The 19705-nt window shown below is 39.7% G+C and overlaps 1 protein-coding gene across 1 annotated transcript; it reads left to right on the forward strand.

The window, feature by feature from the left end:
- The first annotated feature begins 1605 nt into the window (after positions 1-1605).
- Positions 1606-19269, forward strand: C11H10orf88 (chromosome 11 C10orf88 homolog). The gene is made up of 6 exons (XM_032490723.1): positions 1606-1955; positions 2726-2929; positions 3744-3816; positions 5841-6047; positions 12167-12621; positions 15882-19269. The coding sequence occupies exons 1-6, from the start codon at positions 1792-1794 to the stop codon at positions 16114-16116; spliced, it is 1338 nt and encodes a 445-aa protein (XP_032346614.1). The 5' UTR covers positions 1606-1791; the 3' UTR covers positions 16117-19269.
- Positions 19270-19705: the final 436 nt, after the last annotated feature.

The following is a 19705-nucleotide window of genomic DNA, read 5'->3' on the forward strand; positions in this document are numbered from 1 at the left end:
GGAGGTGGAGGGCAGGGAGGTAAGCAGGAGCCAAGGTACAAAAGGCTGTGCTCAGTCAAGAAACAAGCACCAGAGGGAGCACAGGGCAGTGGGGAGGAAGGAATGGAAGTGACTGAGAATGAAGGCTAATGACTGTAAAGAAGCTCCTGGAACTGTTCAGATGAAAGCTACTGCTTGAGAACAGAAGCAGCAGAAACGAAGAAAGATAGGTTTCCTTTAAGAAAGCCAGGCCCTGGTGATTTACTGGCTGTGTGAAAGAAAGGGGGAGACCACAGAAGTCTAGTTTACTGGCTGCTGGTCATTCAGCCCTATTCAAGAAAGTCAAAATCCTGCTGATAATATTGAGCTCACTCCTTAAAGTGCAGATGGGTGTTTCTGAAGAAGAGCCTATTTTCCTTGGGCTGTCTAAAGATGTTAACGTGAATGAAAGTTAATTTATGACCACAGGAAGCAGGACCTATAGGAAAGCAGTACCAATGATGGAGAGAACTGAGAATGAGTCTGGAGTATTCAAAAAAATCTTTGCAAATTAGAACCTTTACAATCAAGGCTTTCGAAACTTTTGATATTGCACTTTTTTAAAATTGAAGTATAGTCGGTTTACAATGTTGTGTTAATTTCTGGTGTACAGCATAATGATTCATTCATATATATGTATGTATATATATATTCCTTTTCATATTCTTTTTCATTAGATGCTATTTCAAGGTATTGAATAGACAAGTACCTTGCTGTTTATCTATTTTATATACAGTTGTATGTCTCTGCAAATCCCGAACTCTGACATTCCACTTTTCTAACTACCTTTTTTCTTACAAAAGATGGAAAAATCATCGGCACAAGCCTTTTCAAAGGAGGATGGGTGGTGGGGTCGGGGATCTACCTCCCGATCCCGCGGGGCATCTAGGAAGTTCCAACGGCTCCCACTTCTTCGACTCACAGGGTAAAGGTCTTCCAGGCCAGCTCAGCTTCTACTTCAGCACAGACCGGAGGCTGCGCTCACCCCGCTCTTCCCGGGGCAGGAGGGCAGACGGCGCGGCGGCCCCGGGACTGCGGCCTGGGCGCCCGAGCTCGCCGGTTCCCGCCGCGCAGCCCGGCGGCACCTGAGAGGGGACGTCACGGGCACCCACAGCTTCCCGGACACCTCCCGCCACCGCTCCACGGCCGCTCGGGGACACCGTCCGACCCCTTCCTGGAGAAGCCGAACTGCCGGCATCCACCCGACACCCTCCGAGGAGGGAACGTGAGAGGGGAGAGGGGGGAGGAGTCAAAAGAGAAAACGATTTAACTGCAAGCCGCGGCCGCGTCCCGAGACTCGCGCACTCCAGGGACAGCGAGGGTCGGGAGGAGGCCCTTTAGGTCGCGTGGACCACGACACCAAACCCACCTCACGACCGACTCCGCTCACTGGACCAACTCTCCCGGTCGTACCCGCAACGGGCATCCACACCACCTGCTATTTCTCTGCTGCCAATCTCGAAAATCCACCGGGTTCCCGCGAGCACCCACCGCGCCTGCGCACAGCCGAGCGGCTGGACGAGGTGCTGTCAGTGCGCATGCTCCGGCCTTTGGCTCTTCCCCTCACGTTTTGAACCCTTTTGCCAAATCGGGCCGGTATGCGCATGCGTGTCTGCGGCACCTAGTCTCTCCATACCAAGGCGAGAAGCCGCAGCTCTTAAGTTTGGGCCTGGAGCCCGAGAAGGCTCAAACTTCTTCACCTTCCGTCTGTCTGGCGGAAACTCAAGCACTGGAAGAGGGGTTCCGGGCCTGGCCTGCCCTGGAGGTGGCCGAATGGAGACCGGAACCGTGGACGGGCCGCTGACCGGCCGCCCGTCGCTGGCCTCTTCCTGGGATGCCGCATGCGGAGCCCTGGCCCAGAGGCTGCATCTCACCTGGGCTGATCTCGGCGCCCGGGACGCCGACTGGGAGGAGCTGCTGGCGCCGCCTGACACGAGGTGCGCCGGGCCCGCGGGACTGGGGTTGTGCTCTGAGACAGCCCCGCTGCTGGGGGAGCCGGGAGCGGGTCGGGGGCCGGGAGGGGACAGGATTTGGGCCCGGGCCCCCAGCTGGGGACGGGTCCGGGCCTGCGGCGAGGGCCAGGGGACAGGGCCCGAGTGTCCGGAGGGCGGGGGCGGGACCGCGGGAACCGGCGGCGACTCCAGTGAGTGTCGGGCGCTGGGGACTCGGGGCAGGTGACCAGGGAACTGGGCCTTTCACACACATCCCCTTGTGCCCGTCTCGTCGGCTTCTGAGGCCCTTGTCAGAAGCAGAATCGTCTCTCTTATATATAGGAAACACACAAAACCCTCCTATCTACCAAAATAGGCGTTTAAAAAAATTGTCGAACGTCTTCATCAGCTTAATCTTGAAAAGGACACACTTTTGGCCTTTATTCCATTCTGCACGCCCCCACCCTCCCATTCTGAACTATTTTGTTACTCACACTAGCTGCTTAGTAAATTTATTTAACTGGAGAGGCAATTACAGAGAGTTCTTAAAATGTAGAAGTCAAGGGGAAAATAGAATGGAGAGCCCTGATGTCTAAAACATCGTTTCTTTAGGAATTCTGTATTGAGCATTTGTTCAATGCGTTGCAAGGCGCTTGGACTCCGCCGAATGCACATGTAAATGAATTGGATAAAATGTCAACCCCTGTGGTCCAATAAGTGGGTTAGTAATAGTGTTCAGCGAACTGTGCGGTGTAATATCTTCATTTTCTTTGCAGCCAGGACCTGGTGGTTTTGAAAAGGAACCTGAACAGCCAAGATGAAAACCCCTGCTTCCTTTACCTGAGATGTGACCCTGGTGGAGGTGAAGAAATCGTTTCTATTGGCATTTTAAGTTCAGCAAGAAATATGGAAGTATACTTAGGAGAGGAGTACTGTGGAACCAGTAGGGGCAAGAATGTTTGTAATGTTCTGGACAACAGGTTTGTGACCTACGCATGTGCAGGTGTTCTTGTGAAGTACTGTTTTGTTTTCTTCAGCTTTTGCATATTTACTGATTCCCTGATATTAGTGTCAGACACAAGGGGAGAGTAGATAAAAACATACCAATGGACATAGAGGTTTAGCCCTTTAGGAATCTTAAAGACAGTCTGGATGAGCCTGGTTGTTTTTATAAATACAGAAATTGAGAGCTAAAGGAGGAGAGGAAAGTTGGTGGACGGTCATAGCTAGTTAGTGCAAGAGTTTTGTTGGTGTAAAGTGCTGATAAATGTTTCTAGTCTGTTTTCTTTAACTCACAGGCATCTGTTTTCCAAAAATGAATTTGCCAGTCAGTCTGGGACTTTGAACATTTTCTTGTAGGAAACCCATACAGATACCGCATGCGCCCAGACTGCACCATACCGGCACATTTAACCCATTATTAGACTTTCTGATTTTTTTTCTGATTTTTTGTGATGATTCTGTCTGAATCTTTTTTTAATATGAATCGAAATATGAACTGTTTCATAGACTATGCATGTTGAATATAACAGACATGTTACTGAGCTTTGAAACATGCTCTGTGGTACGTGATTATACATTTGATACCTGATTTAATTCTCTTTGTAGCTAGTAAGTGGCAGATGCCATCTTTATACTGAGTGCAATTCGGAAGGAAGCCCCAACTCTTTTTGCCTCACCAGGAAGACTGACTCTAAGGAGCTGAATGTTGCCGTGGAAACCTTTATTTTTAAATGTAACTGTTAAAAGTGATAATGTATGAAATTTTTAATAAACTAACTCTTTTATTTTTAGTGAACATGAAAAGATTATTTTGTACAAAAATTACCTAGAATTGGAGTCTTCCACACATGCTTGTAAAATAAAGGTAAGTCGTTCCCACATTTTAACTAAATTGAAAACTACAGTTGCTCTTCTACTGTATGTACTTCTTTTCTGTTTGTTTGGTAATGTACTTAGTCCCATTTAGTCCCTGGTTTTAGTTCAGAGATACTTAGTACACATGTTAAAAAAAAACTCTTTTCTAAAAAATAATCAACATTCTTCTGTTAAAATCTGACCATTTATTAGCCATAATCATGTCATGTCCTATTGTTAACAGAGATGTATTGTACTTTTCAGCCTTGAGAAACTGAATTAAAAATTTTGTTTCTCTTTATATAAAAGTAAAGTGGCAAGAAAACCACAAGCAGTTTTGGTCCCCAAATATCTAAATAGTTAAAAAGACAGAACACAACTAGAGACGTTTCAGACAAGGGCACCACAAAGTTAAAGGGATTTGGACTTGTGTCTTCAGCATGAAAAGTATCGTTAAGGTGAACTTTAATGATGTCGTCAGGGTCTAGGGAAACGGTGCTGAGCTGGAAATCACAAGCCCTGACTGTTAAATGCGCTCTCTTGCTGACGAGCAGAGGAACCCTGGGCAAGTTTCTTCACCTGTTTGGACCTACTTCATGGGTAATACTAGGGGATGGAAGAAAATAAATCCTTGGATTGATTATTTTTATTTCTACAATTCTGTGCTGATTATTGTTTACAGAAGACCACAGAACTGATTGTCTCAAGATGATGTTTTAGGTGGATATAGTAATAGCTTCCAAAGCCATTTAAATAAAGTGACTCGTTATCCAAGAAACATTTGAGTGCCTGTTGATGCCAGATACTGTTCTGAGCACTAGGAGTTGGCATTTATGAAATAAATTGGAATGAAGGCCTCAACGTTGAGAATATTACAGTGGTCAAGACAGATAATAAGTCAATTCAGTGTGAATAATAGGTGCCACGTTCCCTAGTGAGAAAGGCTTTCAGGTTAAAAAGCAGAAGAGGGACAACATGGAGGTTGGAATGTGGGTGTATGCAACTCATGCGCTATTTCCTTCCGTGTTGCTGAGAGTCACGTCTTTGGGGCCACGCTGAGTTTTTACTGAATGGGTCTGTATTCACCTGCGTCTGTGTGATTTATGGGTTTGCTGTGTCTCTGAAGGTGAATGGTGTGTGTAACTGTGCTGTGGGAGAGCCAGGCCGTGCACAGAGTGTTTCATTTAGGGAAATCCTTGGGTCTGTGTGAGGGCTTCTCCTGGGGCAGCAGTGTGTGAAAGTTAAAAGTAATAGTTACTGCTGCATAGCTTTGAGCATTTACTCAATGATATATACTGGAAATTTTTAACACGTAATCCTCAAAACAACCATGTGAAATCATTTTACTCCTGACTCTGGTTGACATTTACCCAGGGGCATCAAGGCAGAGCCATCACTGAACTCAGGCCTGTCTGCTTCTCAATCCTGTTTTCTTTCCACTCTGCTCCTTTGTTGTCCCTCACCACACATGAAATGTCTTTTGGTTTAGAAGCGTGGACAAGCTGAGGCAGCATAAAGGATTGGAAAAATTCCTGGGATAGAAGCCAGGAAAACTAGGCTCAAAGCTTGACCTTCATTTAATCTTTTGAAAAGTTAGAAAATCATGCTGAATTCATCATTTCTATGGGTAAACTGTTGAGCTCTATTCTGTTATCTTGACTTTTCCTTATGGTTCTAAATTCCAAAATTCTGACTTATATTTAGTATTTCAGCAAACACTGTGAGTGAGATTCTGGACAGTCTTACATTAAATAATGCTATAGCAAGTTTCAGTATGTTAAGATCTCAGATTGGTATAGTTTATCTTTAATTCCTTTACACATAATACTTTATTTTAAAAGGACTTTTAAAACATTACATTATTCTTTGAGTCTTTTTCTGACTGTGAATATTCTAGAGGAAACCTAAAAATGTTCTTGAAGTTAATTTTTAGATCTTGAATGATTCACTCTTCGAAATTAACAAGAAGTGGCCTTAAATGATGATTGTTTTTAATATCATTATTAATTTTGCTGCACTTTTGTATTATAACAGTTGCTCTCCTTTGGGGAAAAGCAGTGTGTGTTCATCAGTAAAGTGGTGGTACACATGAGGCCAGTTTCCACAAATTCCTCCGCAAGCTCTCCTGCTCTAGGATCAAGGATAGACCTGGAGAGGGTCCAAACCATCATGGAGTCCATGGGGTCAAAGTTATCACCTGGAGCTCAGCAGTTGATGAATATGGTTAGATTTCAGCAGCAGGTGAGTAGAAATGGATTTCTTTTCTGATGCCATTAACATTTTTAAATGATGGCTTTTTAAAAGGACATGTGCTGACTTACATTTTTTTCTTTCAACTTATTACTGATTTGAGTGTTACCCTTACGGACTTATGTAAAAACAGCATTTTGTGGACCTACTATCTTTCAAAAGCAATATGTTTGTTACAGACCCCACAGTGTGTCATGAATTCTCTTGCTCATTCATTCAGCAAGTGCTTTTTAAGCACCTTCTCAGAGAATAAAGCACTGTTTTGGTTCCTTTAGGGGCTCAAAGGTCAGTCTGCAGCCTGTCCTTAAGGAGCTTCACGGTGGTGTTGGGTGAGGTAGGGCATCTAAGTGGGGGATGACGAGGGGGACTGGGAAAGCTCATTAGAGGAAGTAGCGTTTTATCTAAACCTTGAAAGAAGAAGGGAGGGTTTGGGCAAGTAGATTTGCAGGATGCCACTGGACAGGTAGAAAACAGCATGGATGAAATCTTCAGTGCTGGAAGGAATGGGCTGTAGGTAGGAAATGAACAGAAGTTCGTTTCTCTGGAGTGGAGAAGGGACGGGGGACTGGGGCGGGATCATAGAGGATTTTGAATGCTGTTTTAAACCTTGTAGGCGTTTTCAACCTAGGTTTGAATAAATTCTAATCCGTTTTTATGCACAGAATGAATCAGTAGGAAAGATGAGTCAGTAGAAGTGGAGGCCACACGAAGGAAAGCAGCTCTCTGTTATTTCCCTCGTCCAGATGAGGGTTAATAAGCCTAGACTTGGACAGAGTAACCTGATGCTGGATTGTGAGATGCGAAAACAGTGGGGCCATTGGGACTTGACGACTAACTTAATGTTGGTATTGTTGGAGAAAAATAGAGTCAAACATGAAACTAAGGTTTTGAAAGTGGTGATGCCAATAGTATACCAAGGAGGGACCCAAGAAAGGAGGTGACTTTGGGAGGAAAAGGAGTTTAATTTGGGGAGTACTGAATTTTAGATGTGAATAAAACCTTCCCTGGGATGCTGCTGGGAGCATTTGGAAACACTGGCCGGGGTGGTGGAATGGAGGGAGGTTTGGGAAGAGCACCCCTCGTGGGTGACAGGCAGGTGGTGAAGGGAGAGAGTGGAGCAAAGACCCTAGATGTAGATACGTTTGGTAAGCATACAGGGAGAGAGAATGAACCAGAGGAGCAGAGACAGCAGTGAATAGAGATTCTCCTTGTTTACAATCTAAATGATAATACTGCTCATATCACAGGATGAATGTGAAAGTTTAAAACAAATAGTACAAATGAAAACCTCATGTGACTTTTGTGAGATTTGCCAATATTAATTCAGTACAAGTGTCATTGGAGCAGTGGGCAGACATAGGAGACCCAAAGGAGTTGATGATGATTGTGGAAACCATGGAAGGGAGAGTTTCAGAAAGGACAGGGTCCATGCTTTCCTTTCTCTGCTGCCATCATCTTACCTCCTTACCTCAGGAGGTTGCTAACTGGTCCTCGTGCTCCACTGCGGTCCGTCTGCTCAGTGCACCCAGAATGATCTGACAGGGTAAATTGGACTCTTCCTTCCCCTGTGTAAACTCCTTGGCTGCTTCCCATCACACTCAGAATTAAGCCAGATCCTTACTCTGGCATCTGAGACCTGGGCCCTCCTTGTCCCCTCAGCCTCATTGCCTGCCACAGAGACGCCTTGCTCTAGGCATTCTGATGTGTGTGTTCCGCAGACAGCCAGATGTGCTCCTTCCTGGGGGCCTGTGCACTCTTACCTGTTCTCTTTGGCCAGAAACCTCTCCTCCTGACCTTAGTGAGTCTGCCTTTTTCTTGTTATTCCAGTCTCATCTTAAATATTCCCTTTTGAATGAGACATTCTCCAACCATCCAGTTTAAAATATTCGCATTTCACTCAATATCTGTATCATATTTTCATCAGCACTTTCTTCACTATTTTTGTTGTTGTTTATGTATTATTCTGTTTATCTTACTAAAATATAAGCTTTGTGGGAGCAGGAACCTGTCTGTCTTGTGTATGGCTCCTAATAAGTATACAGTATATATGCTCTTTGTATTATCAACCAAGTATTCCTCGGAGATCTTGAGGGGTTGATTTGAATAGTGATGAGGTAGAAAGCAGATTTTGAGGGATTAGATAGTAGATGGGTGGTTGGAATGTGCCGGCAGTCAGGGTGAAGTGGGTTGGTTTCAAGGATCATAGAGATAAGGAGCCTGCCCTTATCAGAATCCCTTGGAATGTTTATAAAGTATAGAACACTGGTCCTCACCCATGACCAGAAACCCTGGGGATGAGATCCAAGAATCAGTTCTTATAAACAGGCAATGCCAGGTGAGTCTTATGCATAGTACATTTTAAGAATAAATGTTTGAGGGGAATGATCCAGTGGAGATAGAAGGAGATTAAAAATTTAAAAACAGAGGAAATACTTGTGTGTGTGCAAGATTTAAGAAGCATTAGAGAGAGTTAATGAATTGAAATCAGTTTATGGGCTGATTTTTATCTTTTAAAAACGACCATGGGGGAAAAAATGACATGGATAAGTAGTTTTTCTTTTTTGCCATGTCTTTAAGTTTTTTCTTTTTGTTTAATTCCCAAAATGATATATTTTCTCTTCACGAGTTTCAGTCAGTTCACAAGTGCATTAGGTAAAATGCAAAAGTGCTTTCCCAGTCTCTTCCTGTTTCTCAGCTTGATGAGTATCCGTCGACTGAAATAAAAATGCACAATGTAAAAGCTGTGAGTTAAGTGTTTTTGGGGGGTCTTACTAAGGACTGTGGCCCTGGAGACAGCCTGTCAGAGAGCTCTGAGAGATTGCTTTGAAGAGGTAGGGGAGGAGCCAGGATATATATGAACTTATGTTTTGCTGGGAAAAGACATGTATAAGCGTCAAAAGAATTCTGTTAAATCACAGAGAACAGACAGCTCAAGTTAATGATTTTAGTGCTTTTCTATGTGTAGGAAGATGCAAGAATCTGACGTCATTTGACATTTTTTCTTAGATACGCACCTTAACTACCCAGGGGCCAGTATATCCAAAGCACAGAATGGTTCCTGTTTGTCTCCATTCTGAATTCTCTTAGGGTGCACTGTCAGTGGACGACTGCCCTGGCTGGAGAGTGACTTGATCCTTGTGGAACCGGAATGGCAGGCAACGTTTTTTTTATCAGTCCTTCTAGAATTTTAATCATGTGGAAACACATAGCAGTCCTCCTACCCAACACATGTATTCTAACCTGCTTCACTGCCCCCATCCCCACCTGTGCTAAATCATTACATATGGGGACACTTGGGGAGCACCCTGAGAAACAGGTGATCCAGTTAAATCTCCTTTAAACATGCTAATAAAGGACCTTTTTCTAGTGGGGAGGCTGTATTTATGGAACGATTCTTACAGGAGATACCTGGCTCTTTAGGATTGATTATTGTTAACAAACCTGGAATCCACGGAATGTCTTTCTGGAAAGGGTCATGTGAGCCCTGTAACCTTCCGTCGAGTATAAAGTAGGGACGTTTTGTGGTGAGAACTGCCCCTTCTGCGGAAGAGGGGTGAGCACACACTCACACTGTGGAGCCTTCGTGTGTCCCTCGGGGCAGGGCCTGTCCTGAAGGGGAAGGAGAGGACCTGGGAGCAGCTTCCTGGGCCCTCCCTGCTTCTCCTGTCCCTTGTGGCTCCTTGTTCTCTAGAAAGTTTTATTTAAGTGATTCCTTATTTACTTGTATTTGAAGTTCAAGTGTGCTGATTGATTTGTTTTTGCTTGAGCAATTCAGAGTAATTGAATAGGAATTCTGTATCAGAGGGCCTAGCAGTGTAGTTGTCATTTAATGTTACCTGAAGGAAAGACGTGCCCCATTTTCTCAAAGAAAATATATTTAGTTATTCAGGATTTACACTGTTTATTTTTCACCTTTGAAATAAAAATATCCTTTTTCCTTGCCCTTTCAAGGTGATACTTGTTCAAATTCTTTATAATTAAAAAGTTAAAGAAAATGCTTTCAGAATTCCTACAAGATGTTCAGAGATAAACACTTTTTTAGAAATCTGGGAGAATATATGCACATATATGAAATCAAGTGTACACATATATAAGTGTATGGACATGATTCTACCTAAATGCTTTCCTTTTTTTAGGCTGCTCTATTTTTTTTTTTTTCACATAACATATGACATGGACCCTAAACAAAGTATGTATGAATTATTTTATACATATTCCTCTGCCTACTTTTAAAAGGGTTTGATGTGCCTTGCAAGGCAACATATGACAGCTCGAGAAAATTAAGAATTGAATAAAGTCAAACAAAAGGAAGCAGAAGAATAGCCACCAGCACCTCAGGTTGGTTGATTTACTGCACTGCCATATAGATTTACCTGTGAATTTATTGATATTTAACACAAAGTGAAAAATAATTACCTTGAGAGCCTTCATCTCAGAAAAATGCCTAATTTTTATAATCAGTGAATTTCTTATAATAACCAAAATATTATGATAAATCAGAAAAAAACAGCAAATGCCTTAATTGCATTGGATTTTTCCAATTAAAATTTCTGCCAAATCAATTGTGATGTACAATTTTAAGGTTAATTTCACTATTTATGTGATTATTGTTTTGTAGAATTTTCAATTTTCTATCAAAGTTTTTTTTGCAGTACTAAAATTACACCACTACCAAAAATAATTGAGTTTTACCTTAATGATTGAGTAAAGCTCCTTTCCACCAAAGGAGAGTTTTCTAACTTTCAAATTTTGTAAATATAATTATACATAGTGATGTTCCCTTAGGAGTAATTTAAAGTTTATTTAAAAATTGCATTTAATAGACGATAGATTTCCTTATAAAGAGAGTTTCTCCAAAGTGCAGTCCAGTGGGAGAAGTTGCATGGTGGCTCTCCTGTCCCGCCCCGCCAACCTCCCTGGCTCTCACTATTCCCTTTCCTGCTGTATTTTCCCTGCAGTGTTTATCACTGTCTCCATCTGTGTGATGTATTGTCGGTCTTTGTTTTCTGTCTCTCCCTGCTCTCTAGATTATAGTATCCACAGATCAGCAATCAGCAATTTTCATTTGTTTTGTTCACTGTCTTATTTTTAGTATCGGAAATAGTACCTAACACAGAGTAGATTTATGGTAAATATTTGATAAATGAATGAGTTTTGGGCTGGCTTAATCCAAGAAAAATTTTTCAGAATATCTAGAAAATTTGTGAACCGTCTTCAGCTAATTTTGAATAATACTTTTGTCAGCCTCTCTCACCAGGTACTGAGCAACAGTGAGAATGAGATGCTGTCCCCTGACAAGTCTCTCTAGCAGAGCTCTATGTTCAGAATTGCTAACGGCTGTCTAGGCTGGGGGCAGATTTGCTTTTCTCCTGTCGAAATACTGGACAGCATAGCAAGAATGTGCCCTGTAGAGGAGACATGTGACCTCCTCTCAGAGGTGAGCCAGGGCTTCTCAGGAAGTCACGCAGCACAGCCGGCTGGGCTGAGGCCACAGAACATTATCCTTACAAATTATTAAATCTGAGACAGACAATAGGTGGCTCATTTTAGTCACTGAAAAATGTCACAAGTGTACCCATAGATCATCAGACTCTATGTATGTAACTAGCTAGTGTAACTTCCATGAAAAATGAGTTGCAGAAGATATCCTTAGGTTGGCTTACCACATGTGAAAGTGGACAGGTGACTTTTAGTTGTATGAAAGGTATCAATTATCGTGACTCAGTTGAGAATACTGCATTTTATTACCGTAAATTAAGGAGGCCTTTGTAGTGGAAACATTAAAATATGCCCGTGCAACTTTACGAGGAGTGATATTTATTTCAATATTTTCCTTAGCAAAACTACAGTGAAATGATTAAAAGTCCTGGCTCTGGAGTTAGGTGGCCTGGGGTCCTGGTCCCGGTCCTGCCACTGACTGGTTGTGTACCTTGGCCAAGTCACCTTTAGTCTCGGTCTCCTCAACTTAACAGTGCGACGGTGACGGTAGCCGACTCCGTCTGGATATACTAGGGATCGAGTGAAGGAAGGCGCAGTGCCTGACTGTCAGTCACTCCGGAAGGAGCTGCCCTCATGATTAGTGTTAATATTTCCGTATTTCTCTTGCTTAGAATTGCGTTCCCATTGGAGAGCAGCTTCAGTCGGTTTTGGGAAATTCCGGATACAAGCATATGATTGGACTACACTCCTCATCTACCTCAGGAGCCTTCGCCAAGTCATCCTCCACACCTTTTCCTTTCAGAACTGGATTGACATCCGGAAACGTGACTGAAGACTTCAAAGCTTCCGTTGATAAAAGTGCACAGCCAGCTGGTGGAGGAGCCATCACAAACCTCCAGGAGTGTAAAATTGTGCCACAAAACCATTCTCTTCTTGAGAATGATCTTAAGAAAGCAGTATCTTCTTTCTTACCAAAGAAGGCGAGTGACAGCTCACATATACCCAACTCCGAGCTGCTGCCTCTCCTGCAGAATTTATGTAGCCAAGTGAGCCATCTCCGTGTGGGGCCTACCAGCAAGTGGCAGGAAGGCATCACCGCGCCCGCTGAAGGCACTGCTGGTGTCACGTAAGTACTCAGGGCAAGTGGGGCTCAGCTTTGCTGGGTGGGAGAGGCAGCTGGAGGAGAACAGGTTTTTTCAGAAACTACTGCCTGAAAATGTTTCCAGAGTAATTTTAGGAGCTTTTGCATTTTACCATTAAGACACTTAGAGGAAAGAAATGTTCTGCAGGGTAGAATGTGGAGGAGGTGTGTAAAACTGGAGGCGTGGAGGTGCGGAGCACATCTCAGGCTTTTTGTGGAAGGAGGGTGAGCATCAGGTAAGGGCTGGAGTAGAGTTACATGTGTGGATGGAGAGGAGCTGTGTAACCATATGTCCATGTTTGCCTGATTGTATGAAGTGAGCCTTGTACCAGTGTTTCTTTGTAGATATTGTGTGACGTAGGCCGATTTTGGAGGCATCTACACATTTTTGAGCTCTCAGTTATTTATAGCATATAGGCCCTTACCCCCTGATCGCATAACTTCAGTGTTTTGCCCGCCTGCTTTGAGTGAGGGGTGCCTAAGCGTTAGCATGTTCCCCGTCCTTATGTAGATGTACTGTGTCCAAACATTGCAGTAGACTGGAATTCAGGACTCTGTTCATAGTTCTGGATTAACTCTTTTTTCTTCCTGTTTAAATCTTTAGGCTTAGTTTTTTTCACATGAGTTTTTAAAATGAGGTAGTTTTATTGGTTGAAATTTTCTTAATGTCTCCAACAGCATTGAAATTTGAGGAGTTTAGTACATGATTGGAAAAAAAGGTGGTTCTTATTCTGCATGGAAATGGAAAGGCAGCAGTAGTCTTTAACTGTTCATAGTCTTTATCAATGTTAACTAACGGCTTTAGGATATGGAAGCAAACATAGAAAAACTAAAACAGATTTTAAAACTTCTTCTGGGTCTAGCTGAAGTGGAATATCCCTGTTCTGAAAATCCCTGGACATACTACAGCAAACATACAATGATTCCAAAAGGTGGAAAGAAGTCAGATTGCTTAGGGACTGTGGGGCTTAGCGTTCCTTAGTTTCTAGTTATCTGAGAGTGTCTTTTGTCATAGATGAGTACAGGATTTTGTCAAGTATTTTTTCTTTGGCAATTAATATGAACATATGCATTTTATCCTATAGTCTGTTGATATAGTGAATTATATTAATTTCAAATATTGAACCCACCCTGCATACCTAGAATAAATCCCACTTATTCATGGGCTATAATTCTTTTTTATACAATGCTGTATTTGACTTAACATTTTGCTGAATATTTTTGCATCTAATTTATTAGAGATACTCGTCAGTATTTTCCTTACATTGTCTTTGGTTTTATATTAGGGTAATAATGGCCTCATAAAATAAGTTCTACATCTTAGAATAGATTGTGTATATTTTATGTTAACTCTTCTTAAAATGTTTGGTAGAATTCTCCAATGAAACCAGCTGGGCCATGATATTTTTTTCCTGGGAAGTTTTTTTTTAATGGTGTTATTATTTTTTCAACTAGGGTGGGTTTTTTTGGTTTTTTGGGGGGGTTGGGGGAATGGTAACTAGGTTTATTTATTCATTTGTTGATTTACTTATTTTTTAAATGGAGGTAGTGGGGATTGAAAGGAGGACCTCATGCACTCTACCACTAAGCTATACCCTCCCACTTCTTTCCTGGGAACTTGTAAATTACAAATTCAGTTTCTAACACAGGAAAGTTGTCAGTTCTCCCCCATGGATATGCAGGCTTAAAGTAATGCATATTATATCCCAGCACAATACTTTGTAGACATAGACAAGGTTATTTTTAAAAATTATATGAAAAGCAAAAGAGGTAGAATAGCTAAAGCAACCTTTGGAAAAGAGGAATGAAATGGGAGGAATCGCTCTTCCCAATGTCAAGTCTTACACAGGGAGAGTCTCTATCTAAGCCTGTGTAGTGTGGGCAGAGGGAAAGAATCGTAGGTCAACGGAACATAATAAAGGGCCCAGAAATAGACCCACATAAATTTGCTCAACTGATTTTGACAAAGATGCAACAGCAATTCAATAAAAGAATAGTCTTAAACACATGGTGCTGGGGCAATTGGATATCCACTGGGTAAAAAGTAAAACATGACCTAAACTTAGTACCTTATGCAAAAATTAACTGACAATGGATCATGGACTTAAATGTAAAACATAAAGCTATAAAACTTTTCTAATAATATATAGGAGACAATCTTGGAGACCTAAAGACTTCTGAGATATGACACCAAAAGCAGGATAATTGAAAATTTGATATATTGGACACCATAAAAATGTTTATCTTCTGCCCTGTGAAAGAATCTCTTAAGAGGAATAAAATACAAGTTACAAAGTGGGACAGAATATTTGCAAATTACAAATGCAACAAATGGCTTATATCTAAAATATAAAGAGAACTGTCAAAACTCAACATTTTAAAAATCCAGTTAGGACATGGGGAAAAGACATAAAGAGACGTTTTACCCGAGAGGATGTTCCGATAGCAAATCAGCACGTGAAAAGATGATCAACATTGGTCTCGTGGCTGTTAAGGAAACACGTATTAAACCCACAAGATACCACTTTACAGTTACTCACGTGTCTGAAGTAAAAGTTTAAAAAATGGTAGGAATACCAGATACTGATCAGGATGTGGAGAAACTGGATCTTTCATACATCACTGGTGGGGACTAAAAATGGTACAGCCCCTCTAAAATGTATTTTGGCCGTTTCTAATAGCTAAGATACAGTTACCATGTGAGTCAGCAATTGTATCTCTGGGCATTTATCCCAGAGAAATGAAAACTTCTGTCCACTCTAAAACCTGAGCACAGTTGTTCAGTGGAGGTTCCAGTAATTTGATAAGGTTGTGTGAATGAAAAAAGAGAAAAACTATTTAAATTGTATGTTTGCTTGGGGAATTACTTGGAAGACAGACATGGAGACTTTAAAAAAAAAAATCAGCATGATCACTCTTGATTTTGAGCTCAGAATCAAAAAGAACTTTTCTAAAGACTTGTTTTTCTTTGAGGCTAGAAATTCTGTCATCTTCATTTTTATATTCTCATTTCAATTGAATGCTTAAGTAAAGAATTGAAGAAATGCGAATACTTTGGGCATTCAAGATTGTGGTCGTCTGTTGTGTATGTGTTTTAGAACCTGAAACATGTTGTAAGGAGACCAAGCACAGTGTGGAGACAAATTTCAGCAATTTACGTTGGCTGCTGCTTGTACTGTAGTTTGGTTGTTTTTGTTATAATATTAGGGATAATTTTATACTATTTTTTTTTAATTTACGTTTAGAATGGAAGAGCAACCTGTTTGTTTCTACTTAGAAAAGATCCTTTCTAAAAATATGGAACTGATGGAAAAGAAGCTTACGGACTACATTGATCAGCAAATATATAAACTCCAGGAGCACATTGATAATAAGATTGCTTTGTTAATGGACTTGCTGCAACACCCCAACTCCCCACCCTCTGGGATGCCTCTAAGACATTATGACTCTGGAGAAAGACTTTCAAATGGAGAAAGATAAGCACTCAGCACGTACTATGTACTACAGATATTTATTACATATTTATTACAAAGTCAAAACCCCCCAAAAACTTTATAAAAATCAAGTATTTGATGTTCTTTGAAAAATCACCATTTTTTTTCAAAAAGTGACCTCAGTGTTCATTTTTACTGCACTCATAAATCCAGTACTGTATCATGATAGGGTCATAAGTTATTTTTGTTTGCAATATTTTTCACTTACAGAAATTTATGTATACTTCTGGGCTAAGCGTTTAAGATTTTAAGAATTTCTAATGCAGTTCATTAGTTTGTGTTGTATGTGTATTTCATAGAAGTATATTTTTTATTTATACAAAGGCTTTAGTCTTACAAGTATAAAAAATAATGCTTAGAATATTTGATAATTTTTCTTTTTCTAATTACTTGTTTTTGGAGAATTGGATATTTAAGACTTAGAACCTTTAATTCAAATCAGTGATTTACATTTTGTATTATTTGTCCCAGATAATGAAGAAGATGCTGTATTTGGCACATGTAAAATTAGTTTACACTGGGGTTTTTAATATTATTTTTCCAGTATAGCGTAACAGTAGGTAGAGAAGTAAAAAATCAGAACCAGCCTTTCCCTTGTTAGAATAATTATTTTAGATTTAGTGACAATGTAAAATGAGAGAAGTCATCTTGTTTTATCTCAGTCAACCCAGAAAGTATCAGGTTCTCTCTTCCTTTCTGAGTTGATACAGGTCCCTCTTTTCAGAGCCCTTTTCTGTATGTTTACATTGTAAAATGCTGTGGTTCTGCATTGAAGGGTTAAGGCATATGAATCAAGGAGATTGTAGTTCTCTCTGGCAGACTTATTTTTAGAAATTTTAGAAATTATAACTATTGTGTGTGTGTAGAAGGGTGATGTATTTGTATTTAAAAAAATAAGTATATCCACTCTGGTAACTACTTGTCTAAGTAAATAGAAATTTTTATTTTCAACTAATCTTTGCTTAACATGTTTTATTTTATGAGAAGAGGAGTTTCACACTCATTCACTATTTTGGTCAATTCTTTAAAATGAGGGCTAATTTATATACTTTTTGTTCATTTGTATCATACTTCAAAGGTGACACAGTAAATGGAACATACTTCACTATAGCCATTTGAGAATTTGCCTATTTTTCTAGTCTTTTCTAATTTATGGGACATTCACAACATCCATAGCTGTAAGATATTATTTCTTTTGTCACTCAGGAGAAATGTGTCTCACTGCAAGCTGAACCCTTTGTTTTTACAGCTCCTAGTAGTTGTAATATGTTGATTTAAGAATACCTCCTTACAGGATTCATCTTACAAGGCTCATCTTGATTACATCTGAAACAGAAATATGGTCACATCAAAACAATGTATAAAGGGTTCAGTGTTGAAAAGAGATGACAAAATATTCTTGAACTGAATTGTCCAGTTTGTAGATGGTAAAATCTCTCTAGAGAGATAAAGTCTTTAGTTCAGACTAATATGAAATAAGACTTTGAATTTGACCTATTACAAGATAGCAAAATTCTGTTAACCTTTATTTCTGAGTTCACATTAATTAATTAAAAGACTGAAACCTATGTATTAGAATTTAAATACTTTTCCTAATTTGCTTGCCATTATTAATGTGTCAGTATGGTGGTACAGTTAAAATCCACTGGTTTAAGAAACAATGAAACTTAGTGCTTTAAAAGAAATATTCTCCCTTTCTTTTAAGAATGCCACATATATTTTGTAGATTACATTCTGTTTATTATCAAATAGAGCACAAATGAATTAACTGTCCAGGTTTCTGTTGAAAACAATGAAAATGTTTTTTAAAAAGTAAACCAGAAAACAAATAGTCTTCTTTATAAAAATTAATTTAAGTACACTTTAAAATCCTAGTGAGTAGGGCTATAGTTATAGAAATGTTTTATTATAATGAGTACACATGTTTTATAAAATAATAAAAGTAACATATGATTATAGTATTAGAAACAATTCAGATGAACATTAATTTCTCACTTTCATCTTATTAATCTTTCCAACTTCTGCTTCTGAAGATCTGAATTACATTATATCTGCCTCTTTATCTACCATGTGCCTGTCAACCTGTGTGTGTGTGTGTTGGAAAAGACTTGATGGCAGATATACTAAACTAATATCGTTAAACAATTGTCTTAAGAGATATTCAAAGAATTAAAGGACAATGTGGACAAAGTGAAGAAAATGATGTATAAACAAAATGGAAATATCAAAAAGATAGAAAACCTAAAATTGAACCAAAAAAAATTCTGGAGCTGAAGAGTACAGTAACAAATGAAAAATTCACTAGAGGAATTCAGACACAGATTCAAACAGGAAAAAGAAAGAATTAATGAACTTGAAAATAGGACAAGGGAAATTATTCTATTTGGGAAAAAAGTGAATGGAGCCTAAGGGACCTGTGAGATACCATGAAACAGACCAAAAAATACATCATGGGAATCCCAGAAGGAGAAGAGAGAGACAAAGGGCCAGAGAGAATAACTGAAGAATTAATGGCTCTAGACTTCTCACATTTGATGAAAGGCATGAATTTAGACATCCAAGAAGCTTAACAGACTGCAAATAAGCTGAAATTAAAGAGACCCACGCAAAGATGCATTATAATTACACTTTCAAAAACCAAAGATAGAATCTTCAAAGCAGAAAAAGAAAAAAAAAGTCAACACATATAGGGGACAATCAGTAAGATTCTTAGAATACTTCTCATCAGAAGCTTTGGAGGCCTGAAAACAAGAAATATATTCAAAATACTAAAAACAAAAGCAACTTGACAACTGAGAATCCTATTTCCAGCAAAACTATCCTTCAGAAGTGAGGAAGAAATTGTCACATTTCCAGATAAACAGAAGCTGAGGGAGTTTGTTACTACTACACCTGCCCTGCAATGCTCAGGAAAGTTCTGCAAAGTGAAATAAAAGGACAGTATACAGTAACTTGAAGCCATGTGGATAAATAGAGACCTCAATAAAGGTAAAGACAATTATAAAAGCTGATATTATTGTAAAATATTGTAAAAATGGTTTGTAATTGCACTGTTTGTTTTATACATGATTTAAGAGACTAATATGCTTAAAGGGAAAAAACGATTATCATTCTAATAAACAGTATTATCATAAACTTGGCCTGGAACTCCAGATCTTGTTTTCTACATAATTTAAGAGATGAATGCATTTAAAAGAATTATTAGTTTGTGTATTGGGGCACATAATTTATAGAGATAAAATTCTGTAACATCAAAAACCAAAAGGGGTGGGGATGAAGCTGTAAAGGAGCAAAGTTTTTGTATGTTATTGAATTTAAACTGGTGTAAACACAAAATTAGGGTATTACAACTTTAGTATTATAAATCCCCATAGTAACCACAAAGAAAAGAGCTAGAGAATATACATAATGGAAATGAGAAAGAAATTTAAACATTTCAGTACAAAAAATTGACTGAACACAAAAGACAGTAATGCAGGAAATAAGGGATAGAAAAGTTGAAAGAACTATAGAAAACAAATATCAAAATGACAGAGATGCTTCCTTATCAGTAATTACTCTATGAAACCAGAAGT

This window comes from Camelus ferus, chromosome 11, assembly GCF_009834535.1.
Source record: "Camelus ferus isolate YT-003-E chromosome 11, BCGSAC_Cfer_1.0, whole genome shotgun sequence".
NCBI lineage: Eukaryota > Metazoa > Chordata > Mammalia > Artiodactyla > Camelidae > Camelus > Camelus ferus.